This window comes from Bos mutus, chromosome 7, assembly GCF_027580195.1.
Source record: "Bos mutus isolate GX-2022 chromosome 7, NWIPB_WYAK_1.1, whole genome shotgun sequence".
Taxonomy (NCBI): Eukaryota; Metazoa; Chordata; class Mammalia; order Artiodactyla; family Bovidae; genus Bos; species Bos mutus.
In genome coordinates, this window is record NC_091623.1 from 48,525,194 (window position 1) to 48,548,626 (window position 23,433).

General features: G+C 45.3%; 1 protein-coding gene across 1 annotated transcript in view; it reads left to right on the forward strand.

Annotated features, from left to right (window-relative positions):
* Window positions 1–23,433, forward strand: part of OBSCN (obscurin, cytoskeletal calmodulin and titin-interacting RhoGEF) — a 236,110-nt gene that overhangs the window by 79,007 nt on the left and 133,670 nt on the right. Inside the window, 2 exon segments of the mRNA XM_070373477.1 lie at window positions 5,615–5,890; window positions 14,877–15,152. Of these exon segments, the coding sequence (XP_070229578.1) occupies window positions 5,615–5,890; window positions 14,877–15,152 (552 nt within the window).

The following is a 23,433-nucleotide window of genomic DNA, read 5'->3' on the forward strand; positions in this document are numbered from 1 at the left end:
CTCAGACTCTAATCTGGTCCTACTCCTGTATGTTCTTGCCTCCAATGTCCACAGTTGTCAGAACTAGTGGGTTTTCTTTTGTGGAAGCTCTCAGTGTCCTTTTATATATATTCCATAGAGACAGAGGCTGCCTAGTTGATCGTGTGGATTTAATCTGCAGCTTGTACAGCTGGTGGGAAGGTTTTGGGTCTTCTTCCTTAGCCACACTGCCCCTGGGTTTCAGCTGTGGCTTTATTTCCACCTTATTTCCACCTCTGCATGTGGGTCGTTCACTGGGGTTTGTTCTTGAGGCTGCCCTGGAGGGCTTGGGTTTGCCCCAGTGAGGGCCAGGAGTGGAGGTGGTGCAGCTGCTTGGGTCGCAGGGAATCTGACAGTACCAGGTATTCAGGGGAGTTGGTGGCTAGGGCAGCAGGAAATATAGTGCTCTAAAAGGATATAGCGCTCTAGAAGAAAATAAATGCAAAAAGGCAAAATGGTTGTCTAAGGAGGCCTTACAAATAGCTGAGAAAAAAACCACTACAATATTGTAAAGTAATTAGCCTCCAATTAAAATAAGTAATTTTAAAAAAAAATCCAAAGAAAAGAGAAGAAAAGCCAAAGGCAAAGGAGAAAAGGAAAGATATACCCACCTGAAGAAAAGTTCCAAAGAAAAGCAAGGAGAGATAAGAAAGCCTTCCTCAGTGATCAGTGCAAAGAAATACGGGAAAACAATAGAATGGGAAAGACTGGAGATCTCTTCAAGAAAATTAGAGATACCAAGGGAACATTTCATGCGAAGATGGGCACAATAAAGGACAGAAGTGGTAGGGACCTAACAGAAGCAGAAGATATTAGGAAGAGGTGGCAGGAGCACACAGAGGAGCTGTACAAAAAAGATCTTCATGACCAAGATAACCACGATGGTGTGATCACTCACCTAGAGCCAGACACCCTGGAGTGTGAAGTCAAGTGGGCCTTAGGAAGCAGCACTACGAACAAAGCTAGTGGAGGTGATGGAATTCCAACTGAGCTATTTCAAATCCTAAAAGATGATGCTGTGAAAGTGCTGCACTCAATATGCCAGCAGATTTGGAAAACAGCAATGGCCACACAACTGGAAACGGTCAGTTTTCATTTCAATCCCAAGAAAGGCAATGGCAAAGAATGTTCAAACTACAACACAATTGCACTCATCTAACACGCTAGCAAAGTAATACTCAAAATTCTTTTGAAGAAATCTTCAACAGTATGTGAACACTGAACTTCCAGATGTTCAAGCTGGATTTAGAAAAGGCAGAGGAACCAGAGATCAAATTGCCAACATCCGTTGGATCATAGAAAAAGTAAGAGAATTCCAGAAAAACATCTACTTCTGCTTTGTTGACTACACCAAAGCCTTTGACTGTGTGGATCACAACAAACTGTGGAACATTCTGAAAGAGATGGGAATACCAGACCACCTGACCTGCCTCCTGAGAAATCTGTATGCAGGTCAAGAAGCAACAGTTTGAACTGGACATGGAACAACAGACTGGTTCCAAACAGGAAAAGGAGTACCTCAAGGCTATATACTGTCACCCTGCTTATTTAACTTATATGCAGAGTACATCATGCGGAATGCCAGGCTGGATGAAGCACAAGCTGGAATCAAGATTGCCAGGAGAAATATCAGTAACCTCAGATATGCAGATGACACCATCCTTATGGCAGAAAGCAAGGAGAAACTGAAGAGCGTCTTGATGAAAGTGAAAGAGGAGAGTGAAAAAGCTGGCTTGAAATTAAACATTCAAAAAATTAAGATCATGGCATCTGGTCCAATCACTTCATGGCAAATAGATGGGGAAACAATGGAAACAGTGACAGACTTTATTTTCTTGGGTTCAAAAACCACTGAAGATGATGCCTGCAGTCATGAAATTAAGACACTTGCTCCTTGGAAGAAAAGCTGTGACAAACCTAGACAGCATATTAAAAAGCAGAGACATTACTTTGCTGACAAAGGTCCATTTGGTCAAGGCTATGGTTTTTCCAGTAGTCATGCATGGATGTGAGCGTTGGACCATAAAGAATTGATGCTTTTGAACTGTGGTGTTGGAGAAGACTCTTGAGAGTCCCTTGGACAGCAAGGAGATCCAACCAGTCAGTTCTAAAGGAAATCAGCCCTGAATATTCATTGGAAGGACTGATGCTGAAACTGAAGCTCCAATACTTTGGGCACCTCATCCAAAGTCGTGACTCACTGGAAAAGGGCCTGATGCTGGGAAAGATTAAAGGCAGGAGGAGAAGGGGACGACAGAGGAGACAGTTGGATATCATCACCGACGTGATGGACATGAGTTTGAGCAAATTCCAGCAGTTGTTGATAGACAGGGAAGTCTGGCGTGCTGCAGTCCATGGGGTCACAAAGAGTTGAACACGACTCAGCAACTGAACTGAACTGAGAAGGGTCTGGCAGCCCACTCCAGCTTTCTTGCCTGGAGAACCCCTGTGACAGAAGCCTGCCAGGCCACAGTCCACAGGGTTGCAGAACTGGACAGGACTGAAGCACCCTGCGTGCATAGATGCAAGCCTTTTTTTTTTTTTGCCTGTGGCAGTTCTGCCCCAGTGGGGTTGAGCGTGAAGGTGGCGCAGCTGCTTGGGTCCTGAGGCCCCTGGCAGCGCCAAATGCACAGGGACATGGACTGTGTTGGCCATAGGAGTTATGGCCCTATCGGTGTTTTTCTAGCCCCAAATGGCAACCCACTGCAGTGTTCTTGCCTGGAGAATCCCAGAGACGGGGGAGCCTGGTGGGCTGCCATCTATGGGGTCGCACAGAGTGGGACACGACTGAAGCGACTTAGCAGCAGCAGCAGCAGCTGGCAATCAAAAGACCTCTTTGTCTAGTCTTTCTCCACTGCTATGCCCATTCGGGGTCCTCCTCTAGATGGGTACATCAGGCACATAAAGGGGCACCCTCGGTGGGGTCCTACTCTGTAACTTGGTGCGTCAGGCGTTTGATGGGCCAGCCTCTCTATTGTTCAGCTGCCAGTGCTTGCTTGTTGGGGGAGAGAGGTTGTGGTGATGGCTCCACCCCCTATGCATGACTCAGTAGTGTCGCCTTGCTTCCATGGCTGCCCGGCTTTCCTCCACAGGCATTTCCCACAGTCTCCTCCCTCACATGCCCTCGGTCCGTCTCTCTCTGCAGTCCACAGCTGCCCTCGCCCTGGCATTGCGCCACAAGCCCTGCTCTCCAGTTCCCAGCTGCTGCGCCTTCCAGGAGACGCGCGTCCCTGTCCAGGGTCTGTATGGCTGCAGCAGGGACTGTCTGATTCTCATTCCATTTAGGCTGTCACAGATCAGCTGTTTCATTCTTAGCCTCAAATGTTTCTCCTCTGGCTCAGACAGTTGCCCCGATGTGGGGATCGGACCCTGCTTCAGTTCTCCGGCTCGCTGAGGGCAGGTCCACTCCTTCTAATGCTCCTGTTTTTCCCTAGTTTCTTCCCTAGTTCCTTCCTCCTACTGAGTTTTGCGTGTTCCATGTATCCTTTCCCGGTGGTCAGGCACTCCTGCCTGCTCTCAGCTGGTGTTCTGCATGCACTTCTGTGTCTGTCGGTGCATTCCTGATATATCTGTGGAGGAAGATTCGCTCCACATCCACCTGCTCCTCTGCCACCCCACGTCAACCACCAGGTGCCAACCTCTGACATTCTGTGATCATGCCAGGGCAGGCTGGTTTGTGGGTGTGTGTGTTCCTCAGATCCCACCACGCAACTTTGTTAAATGTGGTGTTTGGAGCATGTTAGTGAGTATTCTCAGGTAAAACCATTTAAAAATAGTGAAATGTGGCTAAATCTTAGTAATCTCTATGAAAATCAGATACAGGAAGATAAAGAAAATCAGAGATATGGCATGTGAATCAGCAGGCCTACTGATGAAAATCTTCTCAGCCCGGTAGTTCTCTGGTACACTGTACAAAATATCTGGAAACTGCTATTCCGCTGGACATGGTTTCAAAAAACTAAAGGTGGATTTGCTGATAATAGGATGATCAACTCGGACCATCCTAAAGATAAACTATTAGAATGCATATGATTCTTGCATAGGATTAGTGTGTAAAAAATTAACACGGAAAAACACATTTCTATGTCTAAGTCCCAGCAAGGTGTGCTTGGAAAATGAAATTTGTGTGAAAGAGTTAGACTAGGTCAGTTGTATCATGTCTCTAACTCCAGGTCTGATCAATGTTGCCAAGAGACGATGTGTGGGGAATTATTCTGGATTCTTGAGAGACAGTTAAAGGTTGCAAGAGATGGATAGAAATCCCACGGGAAAAAAATCAAAAGATGTTTATTAACAATCAAAATGGAAGAAAATTTGTTTTTTGAGTGGTGTGATGGAAGAATGACAGGCAGATTGCAAAGGCAAGATACAGCCAGGACGTCATTTTCATGAAGAAGAGCATGGTAGGAGCATTTACTGTTACCCAATGTCAAAAATTATTACAAGGCTACAGTTTTCAAGATAAGGGGATCCCAGTGCTGGGGTGGTTACCACATCCAAAGAACAGAATAGTGAACTCAGAAACGGTTCTTGCAGAAGTGGAATCTTGCATCACCCATTCCTGCCGACCCTCCGCATCTTCTGTTTGTTTCTGTGTTGTCTATTGAGAACTAGGGGAAGGATGTTGTCCTCAAAAAACGGTGGGTGGACCACTGCACCATACAGAAAAATTAACTCGTACTCGCAGTTCACACCGCACTCATAAGTCAGCTTGAGGTGGGTTAGACACCTCAGTGTCAAAGATAAAACCCCAAAATCCACAGATGCTAATGTGGTTTCTTCAAGACTTAAGGTAAAAAGATTTCTTAAATAGAATACATATGCTCTATGCTTTAAGCGGGACAAAGTGGCTGTTGTGACACTATTGGAGGAAAAACTATTGCAGACCTGGATCAGAGTGAAAATGTCAGTCACACAGTTGAGAATGTCCTTAAATCCTACCTATGTGTCTTTCTCTGGTATTTAAATTGACAAAGAGTGGCCAGATGTGAATTGAGAGAAGACAGAACCTGTTGGTAAGTGGGCAAGGGATTTGATTGAGTACTGTCATCAATAAGGAAAAAACATTAATGGCAAACCCAGTCCTAAGGGGAAGGTGCTTCGTTTCTTCATTCCTCAGACAATGACAAAGAAAGCCACGGGGAGGTGCGAGCACTCCTGCAGATTGCCACCAGCTGACAATACTGAGAGTAGGCAAGGGCGCCGAGCCTCAGCCATCTCTGTGGACTGCAGGTGAAAAGTTCCTGCATAGTAGTATGGAGAAGACGGGGGCACCATCTGGGAATGTTGGGGAACAGTTGCCTTGAGACCTTGCAGATGTCACGAGCAGGGGACAAATCTGTTCCAGTGACCGCCCACCCCAAGGTGTACTCCCAAGGACCCATGCGAGAATGTATAAATTGTGTCCTTGTTGCTGAGAAAGGCAGGGGAACCTCTGCAGGGCACAGGGCTGGTGCAGAGCCTGAGAAGTCTCCAGCTCCACCATCCCCTTTCCTGATGCCCCCCCACCACCTCCCCATCCAGGTTGTCTTTGCGCAGGGCTGCCGTCCTGACTGAGATGGGGTCTCTGATCCTGTGTATCCCCCTCTGTCCCCAGAGCCCTCGGTGGTGTTCGCCAAGGAGCAGCCGGCACGCAGTGAAGTGCAGGCCATGGCGGGGGCGAGTGCCACGCTGAACTGCGAGGTGGCCCAGGCCCAGACGGAGGTGACATGGTACAAGGACGGCAAGAAGCTGAGTTCGAGCTCGAAAGTGCGTGTGGAAGCCAAGGGCTGCACCAGGCAGCTGGTGGTGCAGCAGGCGGGCAAGGCGGATGCCGGGGAGTACAGCTGCGAGGCCGGGGGCCAGAAGGTCTCCTTCCGCCTGGACGTCACAGGTCAGTCCTTGAGGAGGATGCTGAGCTAGGCCACGCAGGCGATCAGAGGCCGGCTATCTGCCTCCCCAAACTTGTGTGCCCTTGCCTGTGTCCTTCATCTCTTCAAGCCTCCCTGTCTTGCATGTCCCATCTTAGTCCCTGCGGGAGGGTGATTGGGGAAGGTGTGCTTGCAGCGAAGAGGGGCCGTTTCTGCCCACATCTTTTCCTGGCAGTGAGGCTCAATCACACTGGCTTAGCACCTGCCCAGAACCTGCTGGTTATTCCCGGTGTTGAGACCCTGGGTCTCTTTGGGGTTGGGGGCTGAGGTAGACCTGGAGATACGTGACTCTCCTCCCATCATAAGTCTCTCCTCAACACCCAGCACATTCCCTCGTATTGCCCCTCATGCCAGTTCTCAGTTGTCAAGAGGTGTTTCAATTTGGTGGATCCCTGATCATGAGAAATATTGGCCACACAATCCTACTTGAAATTCTCTTAGTGGTGAACTTTGGATGATGAAATGTGAGGTTTCTGGGAGGCCTTTTCTTCCTTTTCCTGGATATAGAAGCTCCAGTTGCCTAGAGGTGGCAGGAAATATGCCCATGTTTGTTGTCACATATTCAAAGAGAAGAAAAAAGGCTGGTTGGTAGAGAGTCACCTGTGCTATTTAGGCTGATCTTAGATAAAAGATGCTTTTGCCTCTGTCTTCAAACAGGTTGGATTTTCCCGTCAGTGCTCCTTTTTGTGCTCTGCTGAGGGAGTTAGGAACAGAAAGGAGCACGCTCACTTCTGCCACGTCAGTAGTCTTTCCTAAGGAGGAGTTGCTGTCCTAGCGACCTCTGACTGCAAAGCGCTGCTTATTTCCTTGTAGTTTCCTGATGGTCAGTGAGTGTCTCTGTCTTTCTAAGACAGGGCAGTCTTAGAAATCAGCTTATTCTTCTTCCAGGAAGAGAGTCTCGTGCCAAAGAGGGATGGGCTGCCGTGTCACATTGACTCCTGGGTGCTGACACGTGATTGGCGACTGTGCCGATCTAGAATGATTTGTGGGTGTGAAGAGACACCTCAGATCCCACAGTTCATCTTTATAGAATGTGTTTTTTGGAGCACATTAGAGAGTACTTGAAAGTAAAACTTTTAAAACCTTGTGAAATGTGGCTAAATCATTGTAAGCTCTATGAACACAAGAAGAGAGAAGTCAACGTGCTGTAAGACTTGCCAATCAGTAGGACCAATGATGAAAGTCTTCTCGGCCCTGTAGTTCTCTGGTTGTTTTTGTTTATTGGCAAGTCACGTCTAACTCTTTGGTGACCCTGTGGACTGTAGTCTGCCCCGCTTCTCTGTCCATGGGATTTCCCAGGTAAGAATACTACAGTGGGTTGCCATTTCCTTCTCTAGGGGATCTTCCTGGCCCAGGGATCAAACTTGCATCTCCTGCATTGAAGGCAGATTCTTTATTGCCCAACCACCAGGGAAACCAGTTCTCTGGTACACTGTGCAAAATGTCCTGGAAAACTGTTACTCTGTGCTTGTGGAGGTGATCCTAGAGAGAGAAAAAGGAGATAGACTCTGTAACTTTCTTCATATACAAAACATAGCATCGATACCAAAATGACCTAGAAATGGCAGGGAGAATCAAACTTCAGGCCACTCTACTGCGAATATCAAGGCCAAAATAAAAAATCATAATAATTGTTACCAAAATGAATTAATCAATGTACCAGGAGTAGGGATCCATGGTAAAAGTCATATTCTAGGGTTGCACAATGATCCTTGTTCTATGAAGATCCCAAATGTGATTATCTCCATGAGTACAGAATCAAATGGTTAATTAAATTCAAACATCATACATCAAGACAAAATATTTGATAACATCAAGCATCTGTCCCTGCCGTAAAATACTTGGGAAACTATCTAAGATATTTTTTCTTTTAACATAGCAAAATTCCTGCGAAAAGAACAACAGTGATAACATCATCCCGCTTAAGGTGTACCTGCAAATCTTTAAGTGAGGGATAACAGACTGGTTCCAAATAGGAAAAGGAGTACGTCAAGGCTGTATATTGTCACCCTACTTATTTAACTTCTATGCAGAGTACATCATGAGAAACGCTGGGCTGGAGGAAGCACAAGCTGGAATCAAGATTGCCGGGAGAAATATCAATAACCTCAGATATGCAGATGACACCACCCTTATGGCAGAAAATGAAGAGGAACTAAAGAGCCTCTTGATGAAAGTGAAAGAGGAGAGTGAAAAAGTTGGCTTAAAGCTCAACATTCAGAAAACTAAAATCATGGCGTCTGGTCCCATCACTTCATGGGAAATAGATGGGGAAACAGTGGAAACAGTGGCTGACTTTATTTTTCTGGGCTCCAAAATCACTGCAGATGGTGACTGCAGCCATAAAATTAAAAGACGCTTGCTCCTTGGAAGGAAAGTTATGACCAATCTAGACAGCATATTGAAAAGCAGAGACATTACTTTGTCAACAAAGGTCTGTCTAGTCAAGGCTATGGTTTTTCCAGTGGTCATGTATGGATGTGAGAGTTGGACTGTGAAGAAAGCTGACTGCTGAAGAATTGATGCTTTTGAACTGTGGTGTTGGAGAAGACTCTTGAGAGTTCCTTGGACTGCAAGGAGATTCAACCGGTCCATCCTAAAGGAGATCAGTCCTGGGTGTTCATTGGAAGGACTGATGCTAAAGCTGAAACTCAATACTTTGGCCACCTGATGCGAAGAGCTGACTCATTTGAAAAGACTCTGATGCTGGGAAAGGTTGAGGGCAGGAGGAGAAGGGGATGACAGGATGAGATGTTAGATGGCATCACCGACTTGATGGACATGGTTTGGGTGGACTCCAGGAGTTGGTGATGGACAGGGAGGCCTGGCGTGCTGCAGTTCATGGGGTCGCAAAGGGTCAGACATGACTGAGTGACTGAACTGACTGAATACATGGAGGCCACTGCAACCCATGAGTCAAGCAAAGAGGAGAATAAAATCACCAGCAGATGGTTTTGAAAAACTAGAGGTGAAATTTGCTGATGATGTGATTATCAACTCAGAAAATCTGAAGATAAATTATTAGACTGTGAATGATTTTTGAGGAAAAAAAATCAACAAGTAAATCAACAATAATTCCTACATCTAAGTCCTGGTTAGGAATGCTTGAAGAATGAAATTTGTGTTAAGAGTTGGACTAGCACAATTATCATGTTTCTAATTCCAGGTGTGATCAAAGTCACCAAGAGGCTGTGCATGGGCAAATTATATTCAAGATTCTTGAGAGACAGTGGGAGGTTGCATTAGATAGAGCAATCTGAGAAAAAAAGTCAAAGATGTTTATTAACAATCAAAATGGAATTTTCTTTTTGGGGTGGTCTGATAGAAGAATAGTAGTCCGATTTCAAAGGCAAGGTACAGCCAATACACTGTTTTCTTGAAGAAAAGCATGGTGGGGACATTTACTGGGACCTGTGTTAGGCTAAGTCACTTCAGTAGTGTCAGACTCTTTGCAACCTTGTGGACTATAGCTTACCAGGCAGGCTTCTCTGTCCATGGGATTCTCCAGGCAAGAATACTGGAGTGGGTTGCCCTTTCCTCCTCCAGGGGATCTTCCTGACCCAGGGATCAAACCCACATTTCTTATGTCTCCTGCGTTGGCAGGTGGACTTTTTACCACTAATGCCACCTGGGAAGCCCTCTGAAACCACAGAGCTATCTACAAAAGCAGGCTCCTGCTCAGGACACTCTTGGCTGCAGAAGCAGACACACACGCAGGCACACCAGCTCTGCACACGGCTGCAAGGCCACACGTGTGGGCGCGTGATCCCTGTTCCGTGGGGGACCAGCCTGACCGGTACTCATGTACCAGGAATGATCCTAAAGCTGTAGTTTTTGAGACAAGGGGATCCCGGTGCAGTGATAGTTTCCACATCAGGGGAGCCGAATGGTGAGCTCAGAAGCAGTTGCTTGCATAAATGGCTTCCCGCACCACCCATCCCCTGTCCCCCTACACCTTTCCACTGTTACTGTGTTGTCTATTGAGAACTCAAGGAAGGATGTTGTCTAATAAATGGAGTTGGACCACTGAACCATACGGAAAAATTAAATTGTGCTAGCAGTTCACACCACACACAAAAGTCAGCCCAGCGTGGGTTAGAAAACTCAGGGTAAAAGGCACAACCCCAAAAAACCCTCAGACGATAATGTGGTTTCTTTAAAGACAACATAAGGAGAAATTTCTTAAATGGAACACAAATGATCTATGCCTGAAAGGGCTGAAATGGACATTGTGAAACTATTGGAAGGAAAATCTTTGATATATCAAAGAACTGGATCTGAGAGTGAAAATGCCAGTCATGCAGTTGGAAATATCCTTAAATCCTAAGTATGTGTCATTCCCTAGTATATAAATGTATAAAGAGTGGCCAAAGTTGAACTGAAAAAAGAGCCTACTATTTGTAGATGGGCAAAAGATTTGAGTTGTGTCACCATGAAGAAGAAAATAGGAATGGTGAACCCAGTGCTAAGAGGAAAGGTACTCAGCTTCTTTATTGCTCAATGACAAAGAAAGCCATGGAAAGGGGTGGGAGCACTCCTCCCAGATGGCCGCCAGCCGACAGCAGTTAGCAGTCACAAGGGCACTGAGCCTCAGCCATCTCCATGGACTGCAGGTGAAAAGTTCCTGCATAACCACATGGAGAAGACTAGGGCACCGTCTAGCAAGTGTCGGGGACATTGCCTCGTGACCCTGCAGATGCCGTGAGCACGGGAGAAGTCTTTCCCAGTGGCCACCCTGCCACCTGGCCCAGCTCACGTGGACTCAGACGAGAATGCACAAACTGTGTGACTTGTTGCTGAGAAAGGCAGGGGACCTCTGCAGAGCACAGGGCTGGTGCAGAGCCTGAGAAGTCTCCAGCTCCACCATCCTCCTGCCCAGCCCCCTCCCACCTCCCCATCCAGGTCTTCTTTGTCTGGGGCTGCCTTCCTGACTGAGATGGTGTCTCTGACCCCATGTATCCCCCTCTATCCCCAGAGCCCTCGGTGGTGTTTGCCAAGGAGCAGCCGGCACGCAGTGAAGTGCAGGCCGTGGCGGGGGCGAGTGCCACGCTGAGCTGCGAGGTGGCCCAGGCCCAGACGGAGGTGACGTGGTACAAGGACGGGAAGAAGCTGAGTTCCAGCTCGAAAGTGCGTGTGGAGGCCACGGGCCGCGGGCGGCAGCTGGTGGTGCAGCAGGCGGGCAAGGCGGACGCCGGGGAGTACAGCTGCGAGGCCGGGGGCCAGAAGGTCTCCTTCCGCCTGGACGTCACAGGTCAGTCCTGGAGGAGGACGCTGAGCTAGGCTGTGTGCAGAGGATGAAGGGATTGGCTTTTGGTCTCAACAGATGTGTGTACTCACCTGTAGCCTTTATTTCTTCGCATCTCCATATCTCATCTTCATATCATCTTGGCCCTAAGGAAGGGTGGATGGGGAGGATGCACCTTCAGTGAAGAAGGCCCATTTTTGTCCGCCTCATTGGAGGCAGTGAGACTCAGTCACACTGTCTTACTACCTGCCCAGAACTTTCCTTGTGTTCTTGGTGTTGGGACCCTGACTCTCCCTGATGCTTGGGGGCTGAGGTAGACCTTGGAATATGTGACTTTCCTCCCATCATCTGTCTTTCCTGAGAGCTAGCACATGCCCTCATCTGGTACCTCATGCAAGTTCTTGGGTGTTTCAATTTGATGGATTCCAGGTTAGGGGAAATACTGGTCACACAATCCTACTTGGAATTCTTGCAGGAGTGAGCTTCGGATGATTGAATTTGAGGTTTCTTGGATGCCACTTCTTCCTTTCTCAGGATATAGAAGCTTTATAGCCTGTACATTGCAAGAAAAAAAAAACCATGTTTTGTTGTCAGATCCTTACAAAGTGGGGCTTCCCTGGTGGCTCAGCAGTGAAGAATCTGCCTGCACTGTAGGAGTTGCAGGAGACACGGGTTTGATCCCTGGGTTGGGAAGATCCCCCAGAGGAGGACATGGCAGCTCACTCCAGTATTCTTGCCTGGAGAATCCCATGGACAGAGGAGCCTGATGCGCTACAGTCCAAAGGGTCACAGAGAGTTAGACACCAGTGAAGCGGCTTAGCATGCACACACGCCTTACAAAGGGAGGGAAGAAAGGATGATTGATAGTCACCTGTGCTATTTAGGGTGATCTTCTTAGATCAAATATGATTTTGCGTTTGTCTTCGAACAAGTTTGTATGTTGCAGGTCAGTATTCCCCTTGGCATTGGTTGATGAATTTAGAAATGGAAAGGAAAAAATCTCTTCTGCCACATCAGTAGGTGTTGCTAATAAGCAGTTACTGTCCTAGCAGCCTCTGACTGGCAAAGCAGCCTTTATTTCCTTGCATTTTCCTCATGGTCATCGAGTGTCTCTTTCTCGTGGCTGAAATGTCAGGCAGTCTAAGGAATCAGGTTATGCTTTTTCTGGGAAGAGAGTCTTCATGCTGAATAGGGGTGGCTACCATGCCACCTTGACTCCTAGGTGCCAGCATGTGAGGGTTTGAGACCATGCCAGTGTAGCAGGATATGTGGGTGTATATATACCCCAGATCCCACCGTGCATCTCTTACATGTGTTTTTTTGGGAGCACATTAGAAAGTATTTTATGGTAAAACCTTTGAAAAATTATGATATATGGCTAAATCCTAGGAGATTATGAGATAATCAGACACATGAAGACAGAGTAAATTTAGTGTGTGACTTGTGAATCAGTAGGACCAATAATGAAAAATCTTCTCGGCCCTGTAGTTTTGTAGTGAGGTATGGAAAATATTTGAAAAATTGTTATTGCATGCTTATGGAGATGGTCCTAGAGAGAGAAGAATGAGATATCCTCCATAACTCCTTCATGTCCAGAATATACCATCAATACCAAAATCGCACTAGAAAGGCAGGGAGAATGAAATTCCAGAAAATCTACTGCAAGTGTCAAGGTCAAAATCACATATTAAAGGTTAATAGAATTCAGCAGTGTATCCACGGGTAGAGATGAGTGGTGGAAGTCATAGTTCAGGATTGCACGTTGTGTCAACGTTGGCATCGTTGATAGGTAGAAAGCTTGACATGGGATTGAATGCAGAAAGATGTGATCGTCTCCATGAGTACAGAATCAAATAGTTGACTGAACTTGAAGGTCATACATTGGCCCAAAATGTTTGATAAGATTGAGCATCAGTTTGTGCCATAAAATTCTTAGCCAACTATATTAAAGAGTTCTTTTTAATGTTATCACACTCCTGCAAAAACAAGAACAACCCCAACAACAGCATCCCACTTAAGGAGTACAAGGAGATCTTTGACATGAGGAACAGCACTCAGGCCAACTCTAACCTCTGAGTTCAGTAAAGAGGAGAATAAAATCACTGGAAAACTAAAGGTGGAATTTGCTGATGATGGAATGATCAACTCAGACAATCCCGGAGATAAATGGTTAGATTGCATCCGATTCTTGAGTAAGATTAGTGTGTAAAAAAAATTGATATGCAGAAATTATTTCTATGTCTAAGTCCTGGCAAGGAATGCTTGCAAAATGAAATTTGTGTGAAGAGTTAGACTGGCAAAATTGTATCATGTTTCTAATTCCAGAACTGATAAAAGTTACTCGGAGGCTGTGTGGGGGACATTATTCAAGATTCTTGAAATATAGTTAGAGTTTGCAGTATGTGGATAGAAATTTGAGGGAAAAATCAAAGATGTTTATTAACAATCAAAACGAAACCCAATTTCTTTTTTGGGTGGTAGATGGAGGAATAACAGGCAGATCAAAGGCAAGGTACAGGCAATATGTTTTCTTGAAGGAAACACAGTGGGAGCGTTTACTGGGACCTGAAGTCAGGAATTATTGTAAGGCTACAGCTTTTTCAAGATAGTGGGGTCCCAGTGCAGGATAGTTATCACGTCAGAGGAACAGAATAGTGAGCTCAGAAACAGTTCTTGCATAAAAGGGTTCCTGCACCCACCATCCCCACAGATCCTCTTTATCTTCTGTTTGTTATTGTGTTGTCTGTTTGAGAAGTCGAGGAAGGATGTTCTAGTCAAAAATAGTTGCTGAACCAGTGAACCACGTGGAAAACTTAGAATGTCCTAGCAATTCACACCACACACAAAAGTCAACTCATGTTGGGTTAGAAACCTCAGGGTATAAAAGACCTCAGATGAGAAAGTGGTTTCTTTAAAAACTCAAGGTAAGGAAATATTTCTTAAATAGAACGCAAATGCTCTAAACTCACAGGGCAGAGATGGGCCTTGTGAGACTATTGGAAGGAGAGAGTTTGGTTTATCAGAGGCCTGGACCTGAGAGTGAAAATGCAGTCACACAGTTGGGAATATCCTTCAAACCTCCCTGTTTATCATTCTCTAAATGTTTGGAGAGTGGCCAGAGTTGCAAGAAAAGTCTGAGCCTACTGTTGATAAGTGGGCAAAAGATTTGACTAGTGTCACCAGGAAGAAGAAAACAGTAACGGCGAGCCCAGTCCTAAGGGGAAAGGCGCTCGGATTCTTCGTTCCTCAGACAGTGATGAAGAAAGCCGCAGGGAGGTGCGAGCACTCCCCCAGATTGCCATCAGCTGGCGATGCTAAGAGTGGATGAGGGCACCAAGCCTCAGCCATCTCCACAGACCACAGATGAAAACTTCCCTGCTGTTAAACAGTATGGAGAAGACTAGGACACCACTGAGGAAGGATGGGGACATTTGCCTCGAGATCTGGCAGTTGTCATGAGCAGGGGGCAAGTCTGTTCCATTTGTCCTGCGCCATGGACCTGCTTGCAGGGACCTGAGGGAGAATGCATAAATTGTGTCACTTGCTGAGAAAGGCAGGGGACCGCCGCAGAGCACAGGGCTGGTGCAGAGTCTTGAGAAGTCTCCAGCTCTACTGCCCCAAGCCCCTGTCCAGGTCGTCTTTGTGCAGGGCTGCCCTCCTGACTGAGATGGGGTCTCTGACCCTGTGTATCCCTCTGTCCCCAGAGCCCTCGGTGGTGTTCGCCAAGGAGCAGCCGGCACGCAGTGAAGTGCAGGCCGTGGCGGGGGCGAGTGCCACGCTGAGCTGCGAGGTGGCCCAGGCCCAGACGGAGGTGACGTGGTACAAGGACGGCAAGAAGCTGAGTTCGAGCTCAAAAGTGCGTGTGGAGGCCACGGGCCGCGGGCGGCGGCTGGTGGTGCAGCAGGCGGGCAAGGCGGACGCCGGGGAGTACAGCTGCGAGGCCGGGGGCCAGAAGGTCTCCTTCCGCCTGGATGTCACAGGTCAGTCCTGGAGGAGGACGCTGAGCTAGCCTGCGTGCAGGTGATGAGGAGACCCGCTTCCAGCCTTGCCAGACTATGCGTGCCCTTGCCGGTGACCTTCGTCTCTTCATGCCTTCCAGTCTTCCGTGTCCCACCTTGGTACCCATTTTGGCTGGGGGAGCATGCGTGGGGAGGGTGTCCATGGAGAGAAGAGGGGCTTTTTGGTCCATGTGTTTTCAGGCAGTGAGGCTCAGTCACACTGTCTCAGCACCTGCTCACAATCTGCCTGTTGTTCCTGGTGTGGAGACCCCGCCTCTCCTGATGCTTGGGGGCCAAGGTAGGCCTGGGAATAACTGACCTTCCTCCCATCATCTCTTTCCTGAGAGCTACCATAGGCCTTCACCCAGTACCTCTTGCTGGTCTCGGTTGGCCAGAAGTGTTTGAATTTGATGGATCCCAGTTTAGGAGACATATTGACCACACAGTCCTACTTGGAATTCTCTTCGGAATGAAGTTTGGATGGTGAAATTTGAGGCTTCTGGGATGCCCTTCCTTCCTGTTCCTGCTCTGGTTGTCTGTAGGTAGCCAGAATAGGCCCATGTTATGTTTCAGGTCCTTAAGGATGATTGGTAGAGCATCACGTGTACCATTTAGGGTGATCTTAGATTGCAAAGTATGATTTTTGCCTTTGTCTTCAAACAGGTTGGATGTACAGGTTGTATTCCCCTTGGTGTGCTGCTGGTGAATTTAGGAATTGAAAGGAAAAAGTCACTTCTGCCACATCACTAGGCTCTGCTAATGAGGAGTTGCTGTCCTACTAGCCTCTGACTGGCAAAGCAATCTTTATTTCATTGCGTTTTCCTGATGGTGAAAGAGTCTCTGCCTTGTGCCTGGAACACAGGACATTCTAAGAAACCAGATTATTCTTCTTCTGGCAGGAAGTCTTCATGCTGAATGGAGTTGGGCTGCCATCCTACCTTGGCTTCTAGGTGCTGACACCTAACAGGTTTTGACTGTACTAATAACATGGGATGATTTGTGGATGTGTACAGATATCCCAGATCTCAGCATGCATCTTTCTGGAATGTTTTTTGTCTTTGAGAATGTTAGAGTGTATTCTAAGAAATATCATAGGAAAGTTGGGAAATGTGGCTAAATAGTTGTTGTTCAGTCATGTCTGACTCCTTGAGACCCCATGGACTGCAGTACCCCAGGCTTCCCTGTCTTGTACTATCTCCTGGAGTTTGCTCCAATTGATGGCCATTGAGTCATCCACCCATCTCATCGTCTGTTGACCCCTTCTCCTCCTGCCCTCAATCTTTCCCAGCATCAGGGTGTTTTCCAGTGAGTCAGTACTTCACGTCGGTTGCCAAAGTATTGGAGCTTCAGTTTCAGCATCAGTCCGTCCAATGAATATTCAGAGTTGAGTTCTTTTAGGATTGACTGGTTTAATCTCCTTGCTACCAAGGGACTCTTAAGAGTCTTCTCCAGCACCACAGTTCAAAAGCATCAATTGTTTGGTGCTCAGCCTTCTTTATGGTACAACTCTCACATCCATACATGACTGCTGGAAAAACCATAGCTGTGACTAGATTGAACTTTGTTGGCAAAGTGATGTCTGCTTTTAAATATGCTGATATGCTGTCTACGTTTGTCATAGCTTTTCTTCCAAGGAGCAAACATCTTTTAAAAAATTTCATGGCTGCAGTCACTGTCTGCAGTGATTTTGGAGCCCAAGAAAGTAAAGTCTGTCACTGTTTCCATTGTTTCCCCATCTATTTGCCATGAACTAATGGGACCGGATGCCATGATCTTAATTTTTTAAATGTTGAGTTTTAACCCAGCTTTTTCACTCTCCTCTTTCACCTTCATCAAGAAGCTCTTGAGTTGCTCTTCACTTTCTGCCTTTAGGGTGTAGTCATCTGCATATCTGAGGGTATTGATATTTCTCCCTGTGATCTTGATTCCAGCTGGAGATTCCTCCAGCCCGGCATTTCACATGATGTACTCTGCATAGAAGTTAAATAAGCAGGGTGACAGTATACAGCCTTGATGTACTCCTTTTCCAATTTGGACCAGTACACTCTTCTTTGTCTTATTCTAACTGTTGCTTCTTGACCTGCCTACAGGTTTCGCAAAAGGCGGGCAAGGTGGTCTGGTGTTCCCATCTTTTTAAGAGTTTTCCACAGTTTGTTGCAATCCACACAGTCAAAGACTTTAGCATAGTCAGTGAAGCAGTAGAACGTTTTTGGAATTCCCTTGGATTTCCTATGATCCAACGGATGTTGGCAGTTTGATCTCTGGTTCCTCTGCCTTTTATAAATCCAGCTTGTACATCTGGAAGTTCTCAGTTCATGTACTGTTGGAGCCTAGCTTGAAGGATTTTGAGCATTACCTTGCTAGCATTTGAAATGAGTGCAAATGTGTGGCAGTTTGAACTTTCTTTGGCATTGCCCTTCTTTGGGATTGGAATGAAAACTGACCTTTCCCAGTCCTGTGGCCTTGGCTGAGTTTTCCAAATTTGCTAGCATATTGAGTGCAGCACTTTCACAGCATCATCTTTTGGGATTTGAAATAGCTCAGCTGGAATTCCATCACCTCTACTAGCTTTATTAGTAGTAATGCTTCTTAAGGCCCACTTGACTTCACACTCCAAGATATCTGGCTCTAGGTGAGTGATCACACTATTGGGTTGTCCAGGTCATTAAGACCTTTTTTTGTACAGTTCTGTGTATTCCTGCCACTTCTTAATATCTTCTGCTTCTGTTAGGTCCATTCCATTTCTGTCCTTTATTGTGCCCATTTTTGCATGAAATGTTCCCTTGATTTCTCTAATTTTCTTGAAGAGATCTCTAGTCTTCCCCATTCTATTGTTTCCTCTTTTTCTTTGCACTGTTCACTTAGGAATGCTTTCTTACCTCTCTTTGCTATTTTCTGGAACTCTGCATTCCAATGGGTATATCCTTTCCTTTTCTCCCTTGCCTTTTGCTTCTAAACTACATGAAAATGGAAAAAAGAATATAGAAGTTAAAGATTGTATAATTGTCATCAGTAGGAGCAATAATGAAAAGTCTTCTCAGGGCTTGTAGTTCTCTGGTACATTATGCAAAATACCCAGAAACAGATATTGCAAGCTCCTGGAAATAGTCCTAGAGAGAGAAGAATGAGATACATTGCATAACTCTCTTCACATACAGAACATAACATCAGTACCAGAATCGCACTAGAAATTTAGGGAGGATGAAATTCCAGACCAATCTTCTCTGAGTATCAAGGCCAAAATCATAAATTAAATGTTAGCAAAATGAGTTCACCAGTGTATCTATTGTTAGAGATTAGTGATGAAAGTCATAGTCCAGAATTGCACATTGTTTTTAAAGTTAGCATGTTAATAGGTAGAAAGCTTAACAGTAAGTGATTGCACATATATAAGCAAGAGAGTGAAGAAGTGTAATCCCCCCATTTGCCCAAAACTAACTAACTGAACACTTACAACAACCCTAATGAGAACCAGACCAACCTCAGTGAACCTTCTGGTTGGACTGAATAAGTGAAAGGCCCCAGTGTGGAATGAAGTGATTCGGGAGCCTCTAACAGGCCAAACTACCCCTTATGACATCTTGAAATTTGTGTTTGTTGTGCCTAGAACTGCACTTCTGAAGACATTATGTGTTTTGGGAAATTTTTTTCTTCCTAAATATCGCTTAAGACCTCTGCTCTGAAAACCGTTGTTGTTTCTTGCAACGTATGATTCAAGACGGTTTTTGGAGGTGAGTTGCTGACTATAAACAAAGCATCTTGTCTTGTGCAAGAAGGATCCTAATGCGGGCTGCATTGTGCATGCCCAGATTTACCCACCACCTTTCTTCTGCTCTATAACCTGCTGTCAGATTATTGGGTAGTGATGGCTTGTTGAACATGTTCAAGCTCTGGCTATACGCCTTTCATCGGCTTTTACAACCCCATGTCCTGCTGGATTTCTTTCTACCTACCTGAATATTTTTTCTTGGCATCATTTGCTGGCTTAAGGCCCTCCTTCATTCTCATTCCACACCCTGTCCTTAGTAGATCAGGAACCTAGGAGTTTTAACTTCTTCCCACATCCAACTAAGTGCTAACTTCTGGCAGTTCTACCTTAGCTTTAAACATCTGTTTATTTTGCTGTCTACCTGAAGTGTCCTATACCAGGGCCCCACCATCTTCCCTGGGAGGCATAACAACATACTATCTGGATTCCTTATTCTGCTTTGTACCCAGCATCCTTCCAAACACCCCGTACATCAGACAGGATGAACATCTGAAAGTACAACATGGATAATGTCAAACACCCCATTTCTCTGGCTGGTCCCACTCTAACAGATGACAATCTTTTCAGTTATCCTTACAGTAGTTAGGACTGCCAGTGTCTGCCACATTCCACTCTTGCTAATCTCACCACCCTTATCTTCTCCCACTTGCCCTCTTTTTCTCCAACTTCAGTCACTGTGGCTTTTTTTCAGTTGCCCCCCAGAAACCAGCTCTCCTCTTCCCTTGCACAGACTGTGTTCTCTGCCAGCAGTGGTCTCCCCCACCACCCTCTTTTCTCTTCAACTGGTGCTTCATAACATAGCTCGCATCTCATCTCCTCATGAAAAACTTTTTGACCCTCAGGCTAAGGTGGGCCCCTTGTAATATGCCTCTTTCCCAGGAGACTTGTCACAAATTATAATTGAATATTAATTGAATTAACCCTTGAAGAGCTGTCTGTCCCTCTTAAATGTCCAGCTGAACATCTCCCATTCCCTTCCTTTGTATTCCCAGCATCTAATAGTACCTTGTACGAAACAGAGCCTTAATATCTATTTGTCGAATGTGTTAATACAAGACATGATTAATTAACAATTAATAAAGGAGGTGTGAATGGCTATTACAGTGGTCAAGAGTCCTGGACAAAGAGAGCTCTAGGAACAGAAGTATTCAAGGAGAGATAATGAACCTACAGTTTGAGGGGCTCAGGACTCAAATGTGTGTTGGTAAACGTATGTACCCAAGCTTGGTAGACAGGCAGGAAGCAGGTCTCCCAATCCTCTCCCACCCCTACCTGCTGAGTCAAAGTAGAGGGAACAACATAACGTGAGTGAGAACAGGGGCTCAACTCCTCCCTGCTAGCCAGCAGCATGGGAGGAGGTCCATCATGGACAGGAAGACCACGTTGGGAACAAGACAAAGCACTGAAGCGCCCAATACACTTGAAAGAAGGAATTGAAAATACTTGAAAGAGAAAGCTAGACGTGGCTGGGGATAGACTTAATTTTATTTTTCTTCTGTTAGAATCAGTCTTTGTCAAAAGGAAAATGTTTTTCATGAAGAGGACAAGGAGAAGCAGAACTACTCTGCAATACTCTTTTTCTAATAAGTTCAAAGTAAGCTAGAAACTTACTTATTAAGTCTAATTAGAAGATCAGTTGGAGTTTATCTCAAGCTCATTTTTAGAATACTGTTTTACCTTCAGTGCTTTTGTTTTATTTATATTAACAATTTTAGTCTATATTAACTAGGCCAGCAACTCGATTGCTAAAACCCTTGGTTTATCAGTATGGCGCACGAGCCCCAGATGAACAATTATGACAAATTCCTGTTTATTGGCACTGGTTTTTTGTGGTAGTTTTATATTTTAATTAGTTAATTTTAATTGGAGGATACTTACTTTACAGTGTTGAGGTGGTTTTGCCATGCATCGACATGAATCAGCCACGGGTGCACATGTGTCCCCCATCCTGAGCCCCCTCCCCCCTCCCCACCCCATCCCTCTGGGTTGTCCCAGAGCATCAGCTTTGGGTGCCCTGCTTCAGGCGTCAAACTTGCACTGGTCATCTATTTTATATATAGTAATACACGTGTTTCAGTGCTGTTCTCTCAAATCACCCCACGCTCACCTTCTCCCACAGAGTCCGAAAGTCTGTCCTTTACATCTGTGTCTCTTTTGCTGCCTTGCATATAGGGTCATCGTTACCATCTTTATAAATTCCATATATATGCCTTAATATACTGTAATGGTATTTCTCTTTCTGATTGACTTCACTCTGTATAATGGGCTCCAGTTTCGTCCACCTCATTAGAATTGACTGAAATGCATTCCTTGTTATAGCTGAGTAATATTCCATTGTGTGTATGGATCACAGCTTCCTTACAGCTTCCATCCGTCTGCCAGTGGACACCTAGGTTGCTTCCATGTCCTGGCTGTTGTAAACAGTGCAGATAAATGTACTTTTATTACTTTTTGGAATATTAAAAAAGACAAACTGCAAAAAGATGTCATCATTTCCAAGAGTACAGTATCAAATGGTTGAGTAAATTTGAATATCATACATTAAGACAAAAAGTTTGATAACATCAGTTCCTGCCATAAAGTTCTTGGCAAACAGTATAAAAGTGTTCTTTTTAAAAAATATTATAAAATGTCTGCAATAGCGTCAACAACAGCAACATCCCACCTAAGGTGAACCTGGAAATCTTGACCTGAGGGACAGCACACTTAGGCCACCCTGAGCACTGAGTCAGGTAGAGAGGAGAATAAAATCACTGGCAAACAATTTTAGAAAAACAAAAAACAAACCTCGAGGTAGAATTTACTAATGATAGGATGATCAACTCAGACAATCTCAAAGATAAATTATTAGAATGTGTAGATTCTTGAGTAGGATTAGTGTGTAAAAAAAATTATACAGAAAGCATTTCTTTGCCTATGTCTTGGCAAAGAATACTTGGAAAATGAAATTTTATGTTAGAGTTCAGTTCAGTTCAGTCACTCAGTCATGTCCAACTCTTTGTGACCCATGGCAGCACGCCAGGCCTCCCTGTCCATCATCAACTCCTGGAGTTCACTCAAACTCATGTCCATCGAGTCGGTGATGCCATCCAACCATCTCATCCTCTGTCGTCCCCTTCTCCTCTTGCCCCCAGTCCCTCCCAACATCAGAGTCTTTTCCAATGAGTCAACTCTTTGCATGAGGTGGCCAAAGTACTGGAGTTTCAGCTTTAGCATCATTCCTTTCAAAGAACACCCAGGACTGATCTCCTTCAGAATGGACTGGTTGGATTTCCTTGCAGTCCAAGGGACTCTCGAGAGTCTTCTCCAACACCACAGTTCAAAAGCATCAATTCTTCGGTGCTCAGCTTTCTTCACAGTCCAACTCTCACATCCATACATGACTACTGGAAAAACCATAGCCTTGATAAGACAGACCTTTGTTGGCAAAGTAATGTCTCTGCTTTTGAATATGCTATCTACGTTGGTCATAACTTTCCTTCCAAGGAGTAAGTGTCTTTTAATTTCATGGCTGCAATCACCATCTACAGTGATTTTGGAGCTCCCCCCAAAAAAGTCTGACATTGTTTCCACTGTTTCCCCATCTATTTGCCATGAAGTGATGGGACCAGATGCCATAATCTTCGTTTTCTGAATGTTGAGCTTTAAGCCAAGTTTTTCACTCTCATCTTTCACTTTCATCAAGAGGCTTTTTAGTTCCTCTTCACTTTCTGCCATAGGGTGGTGTTATCTGCATATCTGAGGTTATTGGTATTTCTCCCGGCAATCTTGATTCTAGCTTGTTCTTCTTCCAGCCCAGCGTTTCTCATGATATACTCTGCATAGAAGTTAAATAAGCAGGGTGACAATATACAGGCTTGACGTACTCCTTTTCCTATTTGGAACCAGTCTGTTGTTCCAGTTCCAATTCTAACTATTGCTTCCTGACCTGCATACAGATTTCTCAAGAGGCAGGTCAGGTGGTCTGGTATTCCCATCTTTTTAAGAATGTTCCACAGTTTGTTGTGATCCACACAGTCAAAAGGCTTTGGCATAGTCAATAAAGCAGTAGATGTTTTTCTGGAACTCTCTTGGTTTTTTGATGATCTAGTGGATGTTGAGAATTTGATCTCTGGTTCCTCTCTCTTTTCTAAATCCAGCTTGGACATCTGGAAGTTCACGGTTCACATACTGCTGAAGCCTGGCTTGGAGAATTTTGAGCATCACTTTACTAGCATGTGAGATGAGTGCAATTGTGTGGTAGTTTGAGCATTCTTTGGCATTGCCTTTCTTTGGGATTGGAATGAAAACTGACCTTTTCCAGTCCTGTGGCCACTGCTGAGTTTCCCAAATTTGCTGGCATATTGAGTGCAGCACTTTCACAGCGTCATCTTTCAGGATTTGAAATAGCTCAACTGGAATTCCATCACCTCCACTAGCTTTGTTCATAGTGATGCTTCCTAAGGCCCACTTGACTTCACATTTCAGGATGTCTGGTTCTAGGTGAATGATCAC